The sequence below is a fragment of the Sinocyclocheilus anshuiensis genome, unplaced genomic scaffold, assembly GCF_001515605.1.
Source record: "Sinocyclocheilus anshuiensis isolate Anshui unplaced genomic scaffold, SAMN03320099.WGS_v1.1 scaffold1079, whole genome shotgun sequence".
Lineage (NCBI taxonomy): Eukaryota > Metazoa > Chordata > Actinopteri > Cypriniformes > Cyprinidae > Sinocyclocheilus > Sinocyclocheilus anshuiensis.
Window position 1 is genome coordinate 783,896 of NW_015548207.1, and position 23,558 is coordinate 807,453.

General features: G+C 33.9%; 1 protein-coding gene across 1 annotated transcript in view; it reads right to left on the minus strand.

Moving 5' to 3' along the window:
- LOC107653601 (aryl hydrocarbon receptor-like) overlaps positions 1–19,532 on the minus strand; it is a 35,696-nt gene extending 16,164 nt beyond the window's left edge. Inside the window, exons 1-2 of the mRNA XM_016440350.1 lie at positions 19,346–19,532; positions 17,767–17,954 (exon numbers count right to left, since the gene is read on the minus strand). Coding sequence (XP_016295836.1) covers positions 17,767–17,954; positions 19,346–19,386 — 229 coding nt within the window. The 5' untranslated portion in view covers positions 19,387–19,532. The remainder of the gene's footprint in view (positions 1–17,766; positions 17,955–19,345) is intronic.
- Between the last annotated feature and the right edge of the window lie 4,026 nt (positions 19,533–23,558).

Below are 23,558 nucleotides of genomic sequence, written 5' to 3' on the forward strand. Positions count from 1 at the left end.
TTTGGCTTGATTTCTTGTGGGTTTACTGACGGAGTCAAAACAGCTGCGGGGAAACATGAATGAGGTAATTCAAACGTCAGCATTAAGGTATTAGTAGTAGGAAGAAGGAAGAGATAAAGTTTTACAATTTTAATATAATATTAAAATATTATATTAATTCTAAAAAATAGAAATGTTAAAATAAGTTTATATATATATATATTAGTTAATATATTATATTATATTGTTAAAAAACGAAAGAATTAAAATTATTAACATAACAGTATTATGTTAAACAGTATGTTAACAATAAATTAAATAACAATAAAAAACGAATTAAGTTATAATAATGAAATGTATTATTACATTTATATCATTTATAAAATATAATCATATAATAGGGAAATATGAATTAAGTATTCAAATATCAGTATTATGTTAATTATTTAATTAAAATATTCATAAATTAAACATTAAAACGTGTATGTGTGTGTGAAAACATTAATATCTATTGTTTTAAGAATATTTCTGTTACAAAATGAGTTAAAATAATCTTTATATAATATATATATATATATTAGGGCTGTGAATCTTTGGGTAGACAGCGAATTGATTAGATTCACGATTCATAGGTTTTTAGATTCGATTCAAGAACGATTTTTGCAAATTCAGAACGATTCAATTCGATTCGATTAACGATTCGATTCTGCATTCTTTAAGTGCATTCACAGGATTATTTTCACATTCACAGGATTATTAGGCTTCCCCTAAATTCTTTAAATGCTTAGTCAGGGGACAAATTACACAGCAGCCTTTATGGTTAGAGAACCATAGGTTACAGAAAAAAACCCACTTGTTAGATGCTAGTTTAATGATGCTATGGCATGACATGGCACATGTAGAAATTTATGTAAGCCAAGATTTAAAAAAAGAGCTTTAAAAGTATTATGTATAGGCTAACATTTTGTCACACCAGGGGCGTAGCCATAATTTCATCATTTTCTTTTTACAAGGAATTCTTTTCTTATCTCTTACTTTGTATTTGCTATAAGAAATCAAATACACTTCTGGACAATAATCAATCATTTGTAATCTATATATTTTTTCCTAATGGCAATTTTATGATTGTTTTATATAATCTATGAGCGCGAGATCACCTCTCTTTCAGTGCTATAACTTCATCTCATTTTCATAAAATAAAATTTTATAGCATTTAACTTTTCCTCTCCATCGGCGAATGATGATTCTAAAAAGAAAACGCGCCCGATGTCGGTCTGCTATAGCAACGAACGCTACTTTCATGCATCTGATTATCAGATAAACCCTGCGCTCTTATTTCAAGGTTGTTGTTAAAGCTGTGGTTATTTTAACGGTTTCCTTCATACATTCGGTTTAACAACATTGTTAAAACACACGAGCGCAATCCTGTGACAGTCACTGCAGGAGAGAAATAGTGGAGCACGTGAAGGAGAGATGCGAGGTCTAGAAATCGCGATTCATTCGATTCTTAGCGTTTTAAATCGATTACTGTCCGAAATCGGCGATTCACGATTCAAAAATCCATGTTTCAAGATCGATGCATTGCATCGTCAGGGTTTGTAATCGATGCATCGAGAAAACGAGTGAATCGTTAGACCCCTAATATATATATTTATATCAGCTAATAAATATGTATCAGCCATTAAAGGGTTAGTTCACCCAAAAATGAAAATTCTGTCATTAATTACTCACCCTCGTGTTGTTCTAAACCCGTAAAACCTTCGTTCATCTTAGGAACACAATTTAAGATATTTTTGAGTGACATCAGTGGTTCAACTGTAAAGTTACGAAGCTATGAGCATAATTTTTTTGCGCAAAGAAAACAAAAATAACAACTTTATTCCACATTTTCGTCTCTACTGCGTCAACGCGCGTTCACGACAGTATCATGACGCGAGCATGTGGCGGCGCCGGCGCTGACCTAGATCCGGCGTGATGACAAGTGACGCAGTAGAGATGAAAATGTGGAATAAAGTTGTTATTATTTTTTTCTTTGCGCAAAAAAGTATTCTCGTAGATTCTCGGGTTTGGAACAACACGAGGGTGAGTAATTAATGACAGAATTTTCATTTTTGGGTGAACTAACCCTTTAACCTTTTATTAACAGGCATGGCAAAAAAATTCTGGTAAGAAATACATATTGAATTTATATTCAAAAACAACTTTGAATATGCGATTCCATTTATTTCAAAACATTTCAATAAAATGCATATTTATATCATTCTTTCCCCTTTCTCTTTGTTATAGCTAAAAGGCTGTAAAAGGGAGCAAAGCTGAGTCTTTTGTTTCGTGAGGAAAAAAAATGAGGGAACAAGAAAGGCATCGAGAGAAAGAGGCTATATTGTGTATCAAATATTAACTCTCCATCCAGAGCGGCATGTCACGTGTTGATGACATCACGGCGGCAGATGTGGACGTCTGCGAGCGGCCCGAGGGATTGGAAAGATCAGGCGAGATATTCTGCTGGGCCCGGCTGAACACAGCACTCGAGAGCGACAGCCAGCAAACGATAAAAACATCACAACACACGTCTCTCTGCGCACACAGATGAATGACTCGCAAGTAAAAGAGTCACACTGGCTCTCCTTTTCACCCCCTCCCCCTTCTATCCCTCTTTCTTGGCAACATCTCACTCATTTATGGCTTACAGGTTTGCTAAGTGCTTAGTGCTGGCATACAGAGACCTGCTAAATGCTAATGTGTGCTAAACTCACTCATATCGCTAAAACACTCACTCGCTACAACAAAACAAACAAGCAAAAAACATAAAATCGGGATTGTACAAACATTACTACCACACACTAATTCACGTTTTCTTAAATTTGTAGATGGTATTATAAAAGTATTAGCTAAAAATGTCACTGTTTGGTTTTAGGATCAGTATACAAGGTTTTTGTTGTCCAACACTGTTAGCATGCTAGTCACATTAACACTCAGGGCTAAAAAGAAACTCGATGTCAGAATTAGATGTCAAACCGTCAATTATGATAGCATCAGTCTTGCATAATTAATGATTTATTCATGAAGGCGTGAGATTGTGTCAGAGGGCAAAGCAAATGGCCTCAATGACAGGAAGTAAGTTTGAAAACAGGAAGAAATGGCTACTGAATCATTAAAGATGGAGATTTAATGGACTCTGATCAGGAGTTATACTTTAAAGCTGCGTAGACGAGCATTTTTAGATGTCCTGGAACACCTATTGATATTTTTTTTAATTTAGTCCACTTGTTCTTTCAACATATTGAACACATTGGATTAGCCACTCATAGTATGTAAATCAGTATGGATTATATATTGAGAATAATTTCTAAAGTGATACACAGAAAAAGCAGAAAAGAAAACATTTGTGAAACCATTTCAGTGGCAACTGCAATATAAAATAAAGAATCTTAAAAATATAAATGTTTTCATAGATGTAGCAACTATGTAATTGCAATTAAATATTTTAATCGGTTGATAGCCTTAAAAAATATATTTTTTTGCCTAACTAGAGAAAATATGCATACAATAAAAATTCATGAAAAATGTATAAAATATTTTAATCTATTGATAGCTGCAAAAATAAAATAAATTAAGAAAAAAATTGCCTAGCTAGAATAATTATGCATAAAATAAAAATGCATTAAATATTTTAATTGGTTGACAGCTATACAAATGATAATGAAATAAAATAAAATAATAAAAAAATAAGCCCAACTATAAGAATTATGCATATAATAAAAGTGCATGAAAAATCCATGAAATAATTTAATTGGTTAACAGTAGTGCTTTCAAACAATTAATCGCATCCAAAATAAAAGTTTTTGAACTTAAACATAAATATACAGCATATATTTTGACAATATTTACATGTATTTACATGTATATATTTATGTTCATATAATTTATATCATATATAAATATATTTAATATATAAACATAACATATTTTTCTTAAATATATACATGCATATGTGTGTGTATTTATATATACATAATAAACATACACAGTAAACACACATATATTATGTAAACAAAAACGTTTATTCTGGATGCGATTAACCGCGATTAATCGTTTGACAGCACTAGTTAACAGCAATAAAATAAAATGAATTAGAAGAACTTAGGCTAACTAGAAAAATTATGTGTAAAATAAAAATGCATGAAAAAAATCATTAAATATTTTAATCGGCTGACAGACAGAAAATAAAAACAACAACAATAATAAATAATAATAATAATAATAAAGAAGAATTACTCAAATAAAAATGCATGAAAAATTAATTCCACCATCCCTTCAACAGGTGCGGGGTTTCAGTCTGGCAGCTGCACTGTACACTAAACACCAGTGAACAACATCTGTCTCCTTCACTAAAACACTGCAGAAAGCCAGCTGTAGCCACAACACACACACATACACCGTTCAAAAACTAGTGTGTACATATACACAGCGTGTCCCTCCACTGGATGGGCTCCTAATTGTGTGTGTGTGTGTGTGTTTACAGTACGTGTGTATTTCTCCCTAAAGCAGAAATCTCATCCACATTCCGATCTATTGTAGTGTGACAGCAGGACAGCAGTGAGCGGAAACACGTCAAACAGAGGCAGAGGCCGTGACTGGGGGTACTTATGGAATTTTCTTTTGCCTTTTCTGCTGCAGTGTTACTGTAGCTGTAATTTTACCCTAGAAAAACAGCAACACACTCCTGATTAAAATTAAACTGTTTGTGGGCTGCACCGAAGCTTACTAGAATGCAAGAAGGAAATTCATTCAGTGGGTTTTTATGGATGCAAATGCATCCATATTTTATTGATCCATATTGATAGCCCTTAAACTTAATAATACATAACATTAATAAAAAATGACATGCATTCACAGATGTTTTTAATCAATTGATAGCCCTAAAAATAATAAATTAATAAATTAATAAAATATAAAAATAAAATTGCTAATATATAAATTATAATAAATTAGTATAACTATAGATTTTTATTGAATTCAACTGATGTGCATTCACAGATCTATGTATATCAGATATATGATCTCTTAAAGGGGTCATATGATGCTTTTTTAAAGATAATTATTTTGTGTATTTGGTGTAACAGAATATGTTGACATGCTTTAATGTTCAAAAAACACATTATTTTTCAAATACTGTACATTATTGTAGGTCCTCTATGCCCGCCTCTCTCAAACGCTTCGTTTTCTACAAAGTCCCTCCTTCCAACAAGTGCAGTCTGCTCTGATTGGCCAGCTGACCCAGTGCATTGTGATTGGCCGAACACCGCAAGCACTCGTCGGAAATGTAACGCCCCTTACCATAATCACCAGCTTCATCTTTCAAAATAAATGTAAAGACAGTAAATAATGTCATTAGTTTTACCATCAGTTCAAGCCCGAAAGGGGAACAGACACAGTAATGATGCAGTACACAAGCCGCGGTTAAGACAGCTGACTCCACTTTGATGTGACGCTGTCTCTCTCTCTCACACACACACACACACACACGCGCGTGCACGCGCGCGCACGCACGCGCGCGCACGCACGCACACACACACACACACACACACACACTTTGAACAGTCAATAGCAAATACTTAAACTAATAACAAAAAAACTTTGGTTTTGAGACTTCAGTCTTTGCAACGTCAGGGATCTTATCTATTCACGAACAGACTTGTAACACTCCAAAGAGAAAGGAAAACTTGAAATCGCATCATATGACCCCTTTAATTGATTAACATCCCTAAAAATAATAATAAATAAAATAAAAAAGAAGTAGAATAAATTAATAAATAATTCAAACTGTAGATGTTACATGCCAAAGGTTTGATAAAACCCTAAAATGTTGAGCGTTATGTAGATTTTTCCGCTTATTTATCCTGACTAGCACTGTTCACACAGTCAAGAAACAGTTTGGCAGGGTCAAAGAATAAAAAGGGTCCAAAAAGGTGTCAGTTCCCACTTTGAATCCAGCTATAAAGATGTGAACCTTTGGTTTTATATGATACATCACAGATGTTAAAGTACTTCAGTAACGAGGTGCAAAAGAATGTTTTTTCATACCATTAAATCCAAGGATAGGGTTTATGAATTTGTTTTTGTTGCGATCACCATGGTATCCGATCTATAAACAGATCAAAGCTGAAATGTCGTCAAATAGAGAGATACTCAGCCTGTCCAAATGTTAAATTCCAGACGGGATTTCTGTTCTGTGGCAATTCAGCGAATCTGATTACATCACAGCTCACATCATTCCTGGAAAAGCAGATGAACAAACAAAACCGCACACAAATATTCACAAGAGAAGATCTATGAATTAGTGAGGTCGTTACCCCTAAAAACCCTTAAATAACTATGATAAATTTCATCCAAGTAGATCTTTTAGGATTTTGTCTGTCAGTAACTGTTTTTCCAAGACATTTAACACTAAATTGTGCCATTCAGGAGGTTATTTTTGAGATTATTTCACCAAGATGGACGTCATGATCATTAAAGTGAGCCAAAACAGCATGTAGTTTAGCATTAGCGTAACACGTAATTCTCTAGCTAGAATCCAGGCATCAAATTTAGTACCAAAAGACAAACAGAACAGAACTATCCACAATATTACAAACGATCCTTATTAAAAACAAACGACAGCTGGAGAGGAGCCAAAAGACACAAAGTACAGTCTAGCGCTTCAATCCAAAGATGTCTGTCCTGAAATTTATACGACTGAGCTTAGGTTCAGCTGTCTTTAGTTGTGCCAAACCAGCTAAAATGACCAGCGCATGAGTTCACATTATGACCGTAACACTAAAGTACCTCATAAAATGAAACGAATGTGAAGACAGTCCAGAGTACAGTTACGTTTTCCCCGCTGTTTTTAAAGTATGAACATGTGGAACAAATTTAAGGAATTATTTGACCTAAAGGGCTTCTTTTTTATATGCTGGGAAAGATTATTTGGACTACAGAATGGACAATATTACAGATTAAATATGGAAATAATAAATGGGAAAAAAATAAAAATGTATTATTAAAAAAATTGCTGCCAGCATGGTAATAGATTCTAAGAATTAAAATAGATACTCATCAATAAAAAATAAATAAATATTTAAGTAAATAATTTATCAAATGTATAATAAATATAATAATTCAACATCTATTTAAATATATTGTACGTTTTTTTCCCCAGTAAATAAAAAGGATTATTTGAGTTCATTTTACAAGAAAATACTATTTCAGTTTTCTACTTAAAAAATTCACATTTAATTCTTTGTAATTGTGTGTGAAATTTACTAGCCATTTCTGAGTAAAAATAGTTTTTACATAATTTTTTTCAGCTTACTTTACATTTAAAAAATTCTTAATAAATTTCTTGACAGATTAATGACAGATTTAAATAGATAATTCAACATCTGTTTAAATAATTTCTCTTTTAAAAATCTTAACACATTTCTCGACAGATTTTTTTATCAAATCTGAAATTAAAAAGTATACTATAAATTAAATATTAATAACATTTAAATAGATAATTCCACATCTGTTTAAATAATTTCACTTTTTAAATTCTTAATACCTTTCTTGACATACTCTTTATAAAATCAATAATAAAAATGATTTATTATACAATAAATAAATATGAATACTTTTTAATTAATATTAGTACAAATACATGTGACACACAACACAGTGTTCGAAATGGTTTTGATGTGCTTACACACACCACTGTAATGCCGCAATCATAGTACTGTACACACCTGGGAAAACTTGTGTCCACCATATAAACACAGCTCAAATAATGTGCAACAGTTTTTTTTGGGTGATTACATATTCAAACAGAAGTGGATGTGTGTGTTAGGAAGGATTGTTAGTGGTCAAAATGTCCTCATACTCATTCAACAACAGCCGTGCTTGATTAAGAAAAACACATGCATTTTCCTCTAAGCTGCTCACGGAGCCCCGTCCACGTTACTAACTCCACCAGCTCTTTTTTTCTGATGTGAAGCAACCTCACCTCGTTCAGCCATGGGTTCAAGAGTTCACTGCTGCCAGACTGTTTTTGCAGGCCCTCTTTCATTTCTGTCTTGCCCTCCCTGTTCTCTCGCTTTTCAAAGGGATCTCGGCATGAATGTAAGTGGATTAGCTCAAGAGTTGTTCTACCAAAACACTTTCATCTGGCACTATTCGTTTGTGGCTCGCCGAGACACGGAAGGCAGGAGAGAGAGATGAGGTGTTATGGCTGGTGGTAGAAATGTAGAGTCAAACAGGTAGATACACAGATAGACAGACAGATAGATAGATAGATAGATACACAGACAGATAAAGTAAAGTCTATTAAATCCAATTTAAAAGGCAAATGAGCTTCTCATCTTTTAACTCCATAACCTCTTAACACTGGGATGTCAATCAGTCTGAGAGGTTAAACTCCACCGTCTCTGAACAAACCCAGCTTTGTTTGCCGTTCTTTGTGCAATTCACCCTTTTAGTAGCTTAAGGGCCCCAAAGGGTCAACGCAAGTGTGTTTTGGTGAACAGTAGAGCGTTTCCTGACACACAAACACTAATCCCAGATAAAGACCCACCTAAAAGGTGACGGACCGGACCGACACTGTGAAAGGAAACTTTCTTGAACTTTCTTGAAAGAGGGTTGGTCTAATTGGTCTCTCACTGTGGAGGAAAGTCTGGCTATTGTATGAATGGGGTGCCTAGCAACCGGCGACAAGGGGAATACAAAAGGACAATGAGGAAAAAGTGTGCCAATTCAGTCAATTCAAGAAAGCTCTGGGCATGATGGCACAAGACCTTATAAATAGTACATTAGGACTACACAAAGTATCCTTATAGCAAAAAAAAAAAAAGTAAATAAATTAAATAACATTAAAATCAGAAAATTACCCAACTAAGATTGTCTGAATAGGCCCTCAAAACAATAACTGAAATGATTAAAGACTAAACAACAGCGTAACACAACCACATAAGGGATATTTTACAGCTATAATAAAGAAAAAAAAATGTTGCTATTAATTTAACATGTTAATTTAATATAAATTTGTCTTAAATATTGCTAAAAAACGTATATGATATACAGTTGATATTAATATGGAAAAATATATGGTATAAAAATATGATATAATATAAAGCATAAAACATCTATATATTATATAAATTGTTAATATTAAAATCATTTTCATATACATCTGTTTCTGTAACATATCAGATTTCATTTGTTACAAATTATTTAATTAAATTAATAAATTCCATAATTAATTAATAAAATAAGTAAAATAATTAATTAATAATTATATATATAATATATGAGTAGTTATGAATAGCAAAACTTAATAAACAATAATTAATAATACACTGTTGATTATTATATAAATTATATGATTTAATTATTACTATTACTTATGAATAGTATATATATATATATATATATATATATACACTGTAACTGTATATAAATCAACATATATTTAATTTGCTTAATTTTCAAATCAATTGACAACCCTATTTATTTTTTTTGTTTGTCCCACATTTCCTAAAACATTAAAATTATATATTTGTCCCACATTTCCTAATAAATAAATAAATAAATAAATAAATTTGTCCCACATTTCCTAACTAAAAGAATTCAATATCCAATATGCCTTCTTGAAAAATAAGGTTGAGATGACACGGTCAATCTTTGTTTAAAAAAAAAAAAACATTGATGTTTGGACTGTTATATAACTTTCTGGAATTTCTTATGTTTTCAAGGCAAGGAAAAAAGCTTTTGCTTCCACTGCAGAAGCTGCACAAAGTGTGATATAATCTGCTGTTAAAGCAGTAAAAACTAGTCAAGAAGTGATCTTTGCAGAGGACGTTTCGTGGAAAAAGCGATCAGAGGCTGGTTTTGGCAGGGTGGCTGGTGATTAGAGCAGAGATCTTGTAAAGCAGGATGCTAATTGTGCTAATACACTGGCCAGACTGGAATAATGCTAACGCTTAGTGGGGATTTCTGCCTTATTCCAACCATACCTTTTCATTTTGACTTTACTAAGAAAGAGTGGGCAATATAAATCACAGAAAAACCTGCTAGTGTTCAACTCAAATCACTGCCAAACTCAACTGTACCATGATGATTAAATTGAATTAGCCGCAATTAATAGGCTACTGTGTAAATGAAAATGCCACAAAATCAATAAATCAATTTTCCCCTTGACATAGGCCATAAGAGTTACGACCACAATTTCTTGATCAAGAGCTATCCACCTTATTTTTCAACACGGAAGTAAGCCGTTTTCTGTGAATGTGCGAGACTTCCGGTTCATTAGCCGCTGTAGAGAAATAGCGAGGAGAATAACAAAGTGCAGTAAACGGTAAAACTGCATGCACTACAAACCAGTGTGTTCATAAATAAGATAATACATTCAAATAATATGGTAAGACACACCAGTTTGCAATATCAAGCAGCAAAACGAGCTGTTTTGTACATGAAAGATAAAAAAGAAAATCTGTTTTTGCTTTGAAATATTGCTGCCTGATGAATCGTGCTCCATAAAAATGTGTTTATCCACCTTTTTCTTCAACGCAGAAGTAAGCCTATGGGTGAGACTTCCGGTTTATTAGCCGCTATAGGTAAATAACGAGGAGAATAACAATGTGCAGTAAATGGTAAAACTGTTTGCACTACAAACCAGTGTGCTCATAATTAAGATAATACATTAAAATAATATGATAAGAAACACCAGTTTGCAATATCAAGCAGCTAAAATAGCTGGAAGCGGATGACACCGGAAGTCAGAGACATTAAATTCACAAATGGCCGCATCCACTCTTACGGGAAAAATAAGGTGGATAGCTAAATGAGAAATAACGCTGAAACTGCAGCCGTAATCGGAACCATTCACATAAATGTGATAATCCCTTAAATACACACACAATCACAGCGTTGTTTATGTCTACATGTATTTTAAGCCAAAAATTAAAACAACATGACATTGTTGCGGCATCAAACTAAACAAACCACAGGCGTCTGATTCTGTGAAAACGTCTCATGACACAATGAATCATTCTATTTGGTACTAATGAATGCTGGCAGGACATCGATTACTGTTTTATTTGCATGTTTAATAAATGTCATAACCATAAGCTTTCCATAAATCAGCAGAGACCTGCCAAGATGGTGTACACAATCCACTATCAATCATGGCGTAATTAATGCCTCGCTTGTTCTTTTGCTTTCATATGAATCAGACTTCCCATGATGCCTTAGTGCAGCCCTTATGAGACAGGAAAGAGGCAATTTTTTATTAATAACAAATTGGGTATTTTTTATGCTCTTCAACATGACCAAAATCATTCTGACACGTTTTTACTATCATACGACATGCAAACATTGGTTTTACTGTGCATGTTACAGGTCGCTTGTCTTGCATTCTGAATTAATTCACAAATGAACCAAAACTGGAGAAATAGGTAACATCTGAGCTAAATCACACCTGATGCATGTTGCAGTTTTTTTTAATGAATACCTCTTGAATTAAAAATGGGATTATTAAAAAAAATTCAAAAAATTTGGATGAGGAGAGATAAAGAAATAAACAAACAAACAGAGAGAGAGATGGTAAAAAAAAAGTTGATCAAAATGAAGAGCTCCTGTGGTGCCGTCTGGTTCTCAATCCTAATTCGTAGGTATTCAGAATGCATACAAAGATTAAGGACTGTCCTGCGTGAACCTGGTAATACAAATAATCACACACACAAAAAAAAAAGAAAAAAAAGAAGGGGGTGGTGGAGATGGGGATATCTTCTAGGCAGAAATTGGAAATCTCAGTGTTGCCTCACAACTACTGTACGTTTTCAATTCATGTCCAGTCATTAAAAAAAAAAAAAAACTCTAAAACTTTTTAGAAAATAATTTATTTACAATATATATTTCAAATCCATTAGTGTACATAGAGTATATAGTGTGTGTGTATATATACAGGTGCATCTCAATAAATTAGAATGCCGTGGAAAAGTTCATTTATTTCAGTAATTCAACTCAAATTGTGAAACTCGTGTATTAAATAAATTCAATGCACACAGACTGAAGTAGTTTAAGTCTTTGGTTCTTTTAATTGTGATGATTCTGGCTCACATTTAACAAAAACCCACCAATTCACTATCTCAACAAATTAGAATACTTCATAAGACCAATAAAAAAAACATTTTTAGTGAATTGTTGGCCTTCTGGAAAGTATATTCATTTACTCTATTTGAAAATTTGCTTCGACGTTTTCGGAGACATGAGCTCCAGGGCGTCAGCGGGCGTTTAGCGCTCATGAACCCGCCGAGAGCAGCCTCACCTCGGCCAGATCTGCTGGAAATCACCGCTGGCTCTGATGTCTTTATAGTGGTTAAACATGAGATATAATTTGTTTTGTGTAAATCTGATGGGCAGTCTTTGGTCTCATTAATCTATTATTTGCTCCAGAGCAAATAGTTTTGGCTGAAGGCAATATCTCATCATGTTATATTATATGTAACTTCAATGCTGTAAATTAGAACATGGCTTTTATGATGGCTGTTGTTGTTTATTATTCAATAAATAATATTTTATATACATAGTAGTATTTAGTATTCGGAAACAGTGCGTGTGATTGTAATGGTGATTTTTGTGACATTGTTCCGCCATTAGATGGCGACAAGAGACTGTTTTACGAGTCAGCACTTAATAATTTTATATTGAAAGAGACTAAAATGGAAGTTATTTGTACTTTTAATAACAGCTTGTAAGACGCAGTTAACAAATGCAGTGAGCAGCACTGTCATCGGAAATCACCCTTAAAGGGATAGTTCACCCAAAAATGAAAATTTGATGTTTATCTGCTTACCCCCAGGACATCCAAGATGTAGGTGACTTTGTTTCTTCAGTAGAACACATTTGATGATTTTTAAGTCCAACCGTTGCAGTCTATCAGTCGTATAATGCATGGCAATGGTAACAAAATCTATGAGTGTAAAAAAAACATGCACAGACAAATCCAAATTAAACCCTGCGGCTCGTGACGACACATTGATGTCCTAAGACACGAAACGATCGGTTTGTGCGAGATACCGAACAGTATTTATATAATTTTTTATCTCTAATACACCACTATGTCCAACTGTCTTTGTGCGCGCGCACGGCTTCCGGTGCATGAGGTGTGTACGCGCTCTGGCGTAGTTTATGTTAATGAAGGTGTTGTCGCGGGAGGAGCAAACGACAGACACAGTGGGCGCGCGAGAGATCACTTCCGGCGCTTGCGTAAACTACGCCATTGAAATGAATGGGTTTCATAGCGCAGCGTAGTGCTTTCCGCGTCCGGTGTGAAAGGCCCTTTATACGGAGCCACTAAAAGGTTAGCCGCTCGCTAGCGGTAGCCTGTTCCATTACAGTCCATGAAAGTTCACTTACCACACAAAGTAAGGAGAAATGTCTGATAGGATGATGGCGAATGATTTGCAGATCCTGAGCACCAATGACAAACATCTAATCTTGTCTAATATGTGGTAAGTACTGCCGCTCCGTAGTATAGAGTCCTTGTGATCACAAATCTCAAAAGTGAAAGTGAAAGTAATATGAGAGCGCGCAATCGAAAGCGGTTTCAATAGAGGCAGGAGAAATGTCTGATAGGATGATGGCGAATGATTTGCAGATCCTGAGCACCAATGACAAACATCTAATCTTGTCAAATGTGTGGTAAGTACTGCCGCTCCATAGTATAGAGTCCTTGTGATTGCGAATCTCAAAAGTGAAAGTGAAAATAAAATGAGAGCGCGCAATCTAAAGCGGTTTCAATAGCGGCTCCCTGATGCCCGCAATGTATATACAGTCAGCCATCGGCAATGGACGATGGCATCGTTTATCGGCCCAACCCTAGTTGGAATCTCCTTGGCACAAAACAAAACGAAACCAAACAAAACGAAACAAAACAAAACAAAACATTTTTCCTAAGCATTACTATTCCTAATGCACGAGGCCAATTCAGTGCATGAGAATACTGTAAAAGAGAGCATTAATTATATATATATAGTAGACTCCAGCATTTAGCTCCATTTCCCAATTCTTACAAGCATTTTACTGAAAGCTGGAATCTAATATTCACACGTCAGATAGTATTTGCTCTGTTTACTCATAACAAATGATGTTTTATTTACGCATAACAAATTATGTTATGTTTCTCTGAAGGATAGAAGAGAGAGGGGGAATGTAACCGCTGGTGCCATGACCCAGAGTTGAAGAATATAAATAGAGACAGAAAGAGGGAGGAAAAAACAACACTAAGAAGTGCACTATGAAGAAGGGCAAGTCTAATTAGGGTCTTGTTTTAGTTGCCATCTCTCTGATAACACAGAAAGCTTCCTGAGGCATTATACTTGCTGCAAACTAGTGTTGCTTTCGTCAACGAAAATTATGACTAAATATCGTCGTCAACGAACAATGTTGTAAATTCAAATCAGAGCTTCTTCCGTGTCTGGAATGGATGTATTCTTGAGTCTATAAGGTAACAATAATATAATAAGATAACCTTGTTTGAAATGGGTTTGGCTAAAAGAAAATTTTGGTTTCGTCTATACTACTAGGTACTTATACTATATTGACTGGGTTAAATAGAATTGCATTTCTAAAAAGAGACTAAAATACAATTTTCATTGACTAAAACTAGACTAAATGTCATCAGTTTTCGTCGGCTAAAACTAGACTAAAATGTCATCAGTTTTCGTCGACTAAAACTAGACGAAAATAGTCATGGATAATTCTGACTAAAATAAGACTAAAATGCTCAGATTTTAGTTGACTAAAACTTGACTAGACTAAAAAGAGTATGAACGTGACTAAAACTAATAAAAACTAAAATGACAGCTTCACACAAAGACTAGACTAAAACTAAAATTAAAATTAAAACAGGCCGCCAAAAACAACACTACTGCAAACACTGACCTACATTCAGTTGTACAACATCTCTCCCTCCCCAGGGAGGCTTTCAGAAGTTGTTTATGCTGATCCAGAGTCAGTCGCTACTAAAAGGTGAGAACTGAGATAATTTTCATTTCATACACTGAGATACTCAGTTGTACACAGGAAAAAATAAAATAAAAATAAAAGCAAAATAAAACAAAGATAAATAAAATAAAATATGAAGTAAAAATAAATTCTTTGTGTTTTTTCATCAACAGTTTATAAATTGCTCCACTTCTGAAACAATTTTCCTTTTCTAGTCCTTTTATTTTTTAACTCCTCCCTTCCAACTTCCACATTTCATAATCCAGTCAGTCCCTGATAAATAAAATCTATAATAAAAATAGTTTAAATAAAATAAATAATAAAATAAAATACTTATATTTATTTCACCTGGAAATAATTCTGCATTTCCCTTTTAAGACACTTCCTGTCAGAGATACGATGCAGTTTTCAATAATGTATAATTTAAATAATATATTAAATAATAATATAATATTTATAAAACATAAATAATAATATTTAGTAAATCTATTATTTAAATTAAATATATTAGCTATTTTATAATTATAATTTAGAATTATTATTTTATAATTGTAAAATAATGTATATTATATAAATAATCTGTTTATTTCAAGATATCAACTGCTGTTGGATAGCACTAGTGATTATAATGTTTGAAAGTAAATCGAATGACAATTCATATTAACCCTGCAATAACATAAATAACGCCATCACTGATGTTGCAACGACAATAATTGTCAGTGACATCATTGAACAATCAGTCATTGTTATAAAACGACAACACAATTCATAAACTCAGCTACATGGACATAATTCAGTTGTTCACCTGAGCAGCAATTTTAAACTCCACTTCCTTAAATAAACACACCCCTCCATTTTATAAATGCTTTAAGCTCGTTATGTTTAATAATTCATGCCTCAGAGGAGGCCCGTTCTCGCAGTGTAGCGCAGCACGTCCGTCTCCATTCCAGAGTCACAGAGACAATGACATATTTATCCAATAACACTGCGGTTACAGACACAAATTTGCTCTGATTTTTGTTATTTGTCGTCTGAAGGGAAAGAAAGAGTTATGCGTGCGCTGAAGAACTCGTGGACGTATTGTTATGATGCTCCCTCCATGAAAAGATGAGCAGCAAGTGCTTCGGCCAGAATACAGAAAACGAAGGTTAAAGTGCTGATGCCAATGCTTTTCTACACTCAAACCCCAAAAACAAACAAACGAAACTGCAGGAGGAGACGGAGCAGCACAAATATGACACTGACAAGCAAAATAACAAAACAAATCCAATCAGCTCGGGTATGTAAATATGGGAACAGAAACAACTAAAAACAATTTACTAACAATATGTTTGTCTGTCTGTCTAATTGTTTATCTGTTTGTACATTTATCTATCTGCTCACCTGTCTATCTGTTTATCTTTCTGTCCATCTGTTTCTTTTTGTGTATGTTCATTTATCTATATATCAGTTGTTTGTTTGTTTATTTGCTCATTTATGTTACGCCCATCTGTCTGTTTATTGTTGTTTCTTTATCTTTATCATTTGTTTTTCTGCCTATCTGTTTATTTATCTGTATTCATTTGTTTGTTTATCTATTTGTTCATTTATCTATCACCACCCGTCTGTCTGTTCGTTTATCTATCATTTGTGTCTATTTTTCTATCTGTTTGTTCATCTATCAATCTTTTTATCTATCTGCTAATTTTATCTATATATCATCATTTGTCCATTCTTTTATCTATTTATTTTTCTCTCTGTTTATCTATCAATTTATCTATATATCAATTTGTTTATTTATTTGTTCATTTTTTCTATTGCCCACCTGTCCGTCCGTCCATCCATCCATCCGTCCGTCCGTCCGTCCGTCCATCTATCTATCTATCTACCTAGCTGTCTGTCTGTCTATCTATCTATCTACCTACCTCGCTGTCTGTCTGTCTATCTAGCTAGCTATCTATCTGTCTGTCTGTCTGTCTGTCTGTCTGTCCATTAATTTTTCTTTATGTCTGTTTATCTCTCTATTTGTTTTTCTGTCTATCTCTATATCAGTTTGTTCATTTATCTATCTGAACACCTGCCTGTCTGTCTATCTGTCAGTTCTGTTATCTGTTTTTCCTTCTGGCTGCATGTTTATCTGTTTTTTTTTTAATCTACATACAACTTGTTTGTTTATCTGTTTGTTCTTTTATCTATCCCCCACATGTCTGTCTGTCTGTCTATCTATCTATCTACCTATCTATCTTGTTTAGGTATTCAGTAAGTGTAAAGGTTTTTATAATAAATTAAGACATTTTAGGTTGTTTGCATTTTCGTTTATCTATGGCATAACTCAAGATTGTGATATTTGCATCTAAACTGCATCTAAACAACAGACCGTTCTGCCTGACCCAGCATTACGGCATGGTGCTACAACTGTACCGTCAGTCTCATAATCTACATACAACTTGTTTGTTTATCTGTTTGTTCTTTTATCTATCCCCCACATGTCTGTCTGTCTGTTTGTCTATCTATCTACCTATCTATCTTGTTTAGGTATTCAGTAAGTGTAAAAGTTTTTATAATAAATTAAGACATTTTAGGTTGTTTGCATTTTCGTTTATCTATGGCATAACTCAAGATTGTGATATTTGCATCTAAACTGCATCTAAACAACAGACCGTTCTGCCTGACCCAGCATTACGGCATGGTGCTACAACTGTACCATCAGTCTCAGCTACACACACATCCAGCCACATGGACAAAGACACACTGCATCCAATAAAGCCATGGAGCGCCACTTGAACTCACCAGAGAAGAAGTTCTTAGCACGTAGATAACTGACACTCAGCCGCAGGATGGAGAGTTTGTCCAGGCTGCTCGTGACATCCTCTGGAAATGGAAGGAGACTGGCCAACCGGTCCAACTCGGAATTTAACCGATCTCGATGACGTTTGGACGGGTTAGACTTCACCCCTTCAGCTGGAGCCTGCTTCACCCTGAGCACAAGAGCACACTTCATAAAAAAAAACACTCCTCAAGATCACAATCAACAGTGTTTTTCACATGCAAGGTGTGTTTGGACAGAATCACGGACAGCATGAAAATACAGAAGCCACAATCACAAGTGTCCCATTCATTTGCACAGGCTTCTGTTGTTGTTTTTTGCATACTGTTACCATGTTACTAATTTTGCATATTGTTGTGTCTGTGCTGTTCTTGGTTATACTAATAGATTTCAGTGTTTGATTTTAAGGAAATTTGTGTGTACCTTTGTACAATAAACACATTCGGGTCACCACCCTAACGTAAAATCTGAGCCCTGACACACACACACACACACACACACACACACACACACACACAATTTATCTGTTACTGTAAATATGAATATGACATTTTATTATAAAAAAAGATATCTCTATAATTCAAAGATATCATTAAAAAAAGGGAAAATTGTAAGGAAACAATCACTACAGATAGTAAAATGACTGTAGACAAATGCAGCTGATTGAAATATTATAATTAAAATATTTTAAAAATACAAAACAAATTTAATTAGCAATTATGTTATCAAAGAGAATAAAATAAGTTCTTAATGGTTTATGTAACAATATAAGCTTATGCTACCTATTTGGTCTACACTTAGATGGCAGAATTATATATTAGGTATTTTATTACAATTATAATTAAAAATATTAATTTAATTATTAGAAATATAAATTCTAGGCTAAATCTAGTAAGCTTATATTTATAAAATCATTATGTTCTAACAGACATGTAAATTATAATTTTACACCAAATATCAATTCACTACACTGTCTAAATAATAATAAAACATTTAAATACAATATTATGCAAAATAAAATATTTCAGCTTTATAATTATAAAATAATATAATAAAATAAATTATATGATAAATTACATAACACATAATATACAATAAAATATTTTCCCAGATTTGATCTGATTTGCAAATTGAATTTTCGGGAATAGAATAGTATAGAATATAATAATTTTTTTGAACACGATAGTTTCATTTTACCAAAAATGGAAATGAAAAGGACAAAACACCTTATACAAATTACATGAAAACTGTGATATGGTATTACATAGCATAGCAAATATTGCAGCACTGGATTTTAATACTAATACCAGTTATGCTTTGATTATCTTAAATACAATAATTAAATATAATAATAACAAATATTTACTGTAGACAGATGGGCCTAATAGAACAGACTACACATGTGATTTGGGTCATTACTGTACCGTGTTGAGTTTTTGAGTCAGAAATACCAACGAAAACAAAGTATCAATTAAAAAATTGATAATAGGCAATTTATACATTCATAACACACACAAACACACTTTTATTATAATAACTTACGTTCTTTGCGCTGGTTTTCTTCTTTTTCGTCCTGCATACATGTTTAAGGCGTCTGGACAGTCCAACTCTGAAGCTCGAATGACTTCAACCCACAATTTACAACAGATTAAATCTCGATCTGTCTACTTAAACAAAAAACTGTAAACAAGAAAAATCGGATTTCCTGTACATGTCATGGGTGTAAAACATTCAAAAATCAAAACAAGTATTATAATAATTATTGTATAAAATGTGCACCCATTAAGGCGTCTGGACAGTCCAACACTGAAGCTCGAATGACTTCAACCCACAATTTACAACAGATAAAATCTCGATCTGTCTACTTAAACAAAAAACTGTAAACAAGAAAAATCGGATTTCCTGTACATGTCATGGGTGTAAAACATTCAAAAATCAAAACAAGTATTATAATAATTATTGTATAAAATGTGCACCCAGAATCCCTACTGCCCCAAATAGCATTTAATATCAGTCTAATAAACTTAAAACGCCAAAATAGAGATGGAAAAAAAAGTGTGATTCCTCTTCAAATACACGTAAGCATTCATATGAGAAGTGACAGCAGGTCTTCATCATATTAGTCATCCTCAGTGCTGCGGAGTCTGTATAAACCGCCATCCACAGTCATATGCTCGGATAAAACAATACATTTGAATCTATATTTACACATAGAACGGGCAAAATAAACCAGCTCCACTGTCATAATTTGTTCGAACTTCGTGTCTAATTCATTTTCGTCCGAGCTACTCCACTAAATCCCCCTCTGCGCAGAGCATCAGAGGCCACGGTTTAAAGGCAAAGGGGAAAAATCTCCTAGGATACAGGACGTCAAGATTTACGTCTCCTGTGATTGGTCAACGCGCTTCAAAATTACGATTACTCGCTTATATATAATTAATAAAATACCAGTTAATATTAATAACGAAACGTGACGGGCAGAGGACTTGCAGAAAAGCAGACGCGGACGTTGGCCGTGACGAATCATAGTATGGGGAAGAATTAGATTATGAATACTAATGAGATTATAATGCCGGGCGCCAATAAACGCTGGCGAGTCTGATTAATATTAATTAGACTTATAGACACTTCTAGCGAATCAGAGAAGAGAACCTCACAGGTGTTTTTTTTTTGTTTAATTACCGTACCTCTATAAACAAATACAATAAATCATAATAAATACTTTTAAGAACAAATCGATATACATACATAAAAAAAAAATCGCAATTATTCATAACACATATGTAATTTATTTAAATCTAAACGTTTTAAAATAAGATTTCAAATTCTATTTTTTAATGGGATGAAAAAACATCACTATTTAATAGTTTTATTGCCATAAAACTCATACGTTGGCAACACGGTGAAATCCCGGGTTAATTTCTTTTGCAAGCTCCTGTTATTATGATGCATCATTTCAAAAACATCACTATTTAATAGTTTTATTGCCATTTATCATACGTTGGCAACACGGTGAAATCCCGGGTTAATTTCTTTTGCAAGCTCCTGTTATTATGATGCATCATTTCCTGCGCTTTCGGAAGCTTTTTATAAGGCTGTTCGGCATTTATTGACTATAATGACGTTATTATATAATACTTGTTTATGGACCACAGCAAAATCCCTTTAAATGCATGCAAGCTACTGGCTTTTCCATACACATTGCACACATCTGTTTCATACGCATGCATTAAAAGGGCAGTAATGAATAAAAGATGATTCGAAAATGATTGCATATCTCCCCAATTTGGTTCTAGGACACTCTATAAACTGTGGGCGACCACATTCGTGGAGTTACAAGAAAACCCATATGCAACGTTTATTTCCTTCCTTTTTTTGCCAACTGAACACGGCGGAGAAACTCATTTCAACTTACCTTCCTAAAAGTTTCACTTTACACTAGTAGTACAGTAGGCTATATATACCGCTGAAATAGTGTATACTGGCACACATTCAACATATATACATTAGCGCCCCCATGTGGTAAACCCATGTGAACTATCTATCTATCTATCTATCCATCCATCCATCCATCCGCATTTACACTGCCGTCCAGTAAAATAACCAGCTAAAGCCATTGAGTCATCGACCCCCTTTTAATATTATAAAGATATCAATGAGAGGCACAACAAAAATTAATCATTTGATAATACACATACAAAACAAACGAAAGCTATATTTTATATATAGATGTATATATATAATATAGATGTGTGTGTGTATAGCCTGTATTTGTGGGACATCCATTTACGCATACAGATTTTACAGTTGTGCGGAACAATGTACAAAATAACATACAGAGAACACGTATAAGCATTTGCAATGCTGGGTGCACAAGCAAAGAAACAAACATACAATGATACAACAAATAAACAAAGATACTGCATTTAGAGAGGCCTCACAAACATGACTTTATGCAAGAAACGGGCATCTGAAGTGCTATTATTTCTTCCTAAAGGATTCGTAGTTTAGTGGTGAAGGGGAGGACGTCCTAACAAGTGTGCATGAACGATTTTTTGGCACTGGGGGCCATTTCAATGCTGTTAGTGAGGTCAATGCATCATCCTGTACTGGTGCTTCATCCACTACTAACCTGCTTTATTTAATGGCACAGGAAAAGAAAGGGTCATTTTCTGGACCACTAAACCTTGTCTAGTCAAAAATAACTCATATTCAGGCACCTTAACGAAGTCATGAACATGAAACTGTCTAATACAGTTTCCTAAGTAGATATACAGGATTCAAGCGACTAGTAATCTGTCTATCATCATTGAAAACAAAATTTCAGTTTAAAAATGTCTGATATTTAATACAGTGGTTCTCAACTGGTGGGTCGAAGCCCAAAAATCGGGCTGCACGTCTGTTTTGATTGGAAAAATATGACCCAGATACCACAATGCGTTTTAAACAGCAACTTATTTGCTGTAGAAAAAATAATATTATTTTAGTTATTTCATTTCTATTTCATATTAAACATTATTATAACATCTTATTAAATTAAGGGCATTTAAGCAAGCAAAGCAAAATATTAAAAACAAAATATATGATTTTTTTTAAAATTGTGCGTCATTTTCTATTTCACACAAAGTGTGAAAAATTAATTGCAAGTATTGAAGAAACATAAAATGCCAGCTAAGAAATTAGCAAAACAAAGGTGCTATTTTATTCCAAAAATGTTTAAATGATCATTCCCAACACATAATGCTATCAACATGTATTGAAAATTTATACAATGAACGCCACTGTAAAATCTGAGTCCTGAAGCAAAACCATTTGAGAACCACTGATTTAATATACAGCACTGTGGACGGAGCTACCCAGCGCAAAAAGAGCTTTAATTGCCTGGTTAAGACATGGCGTACTAGATATTTTAAAGCATGAAAATTAACATCAGAGCAAATCAAAACACATCGCTATTATTTGTGCGTAATCAATCTGTCAGCAGATAAATGAACCAATAATCATCCATTAACCAATCATCTAGCGATTTCCTAACCTCCTCTCTTAACCAGCAGACGTCTGGCAATAAAACACACAACACTTATTTACATCACCTCAAAGCCAACAACTCCTTTAGCTTTCAGTACAAACAAAACCAAAAATGGAAAAAAGTAGCAAATCTCAGAAAACCAAAGCTGTTTTAAGGCACTTCAGAAGACAGACGGGCAGAATGTATGTCCTGTAACCTTTGAACTGTGAGGCTATGTACAACACTTGGCAAACTAGCATAATCTATTCCGTCCATGCCAACAACAACCTAAAAACATTGCTTCTCAGATTCAAGTATAGCTGCCATTTCAATTCCTTTCCTCCTCTGCAAGCCACAATCATTTCATCCAAAGAGTGAAAACGGGAGGGAATCAAAAAAGCGAAATATCCTTTGGGCAGAAAGAAATTAAGGCACACAGCATTCCCATTTCAGATGATGAAAGGAAAAGGCTTTGGGTGCATGAGTTTGAGGGCTCTATATATTCGCTGTCATTATCACATCATACCTTCTGTTCTTACTGCAGGGAGAAAGAACAAATCTCAAGAAGCAACAGCAGTCGAAAGCATACGTTTCTACAAAATAGGCTAAGGCTAAACTGTTTTCAGAAAGTAGCTAACGATTTATTTTGTACAATAAAACCAAGAAGTCATATTTCCATAGCTACAGAATCTCATACAAATATGTTTTGGTATATTTACACATTCAAAATGCTGATACAATCGAATC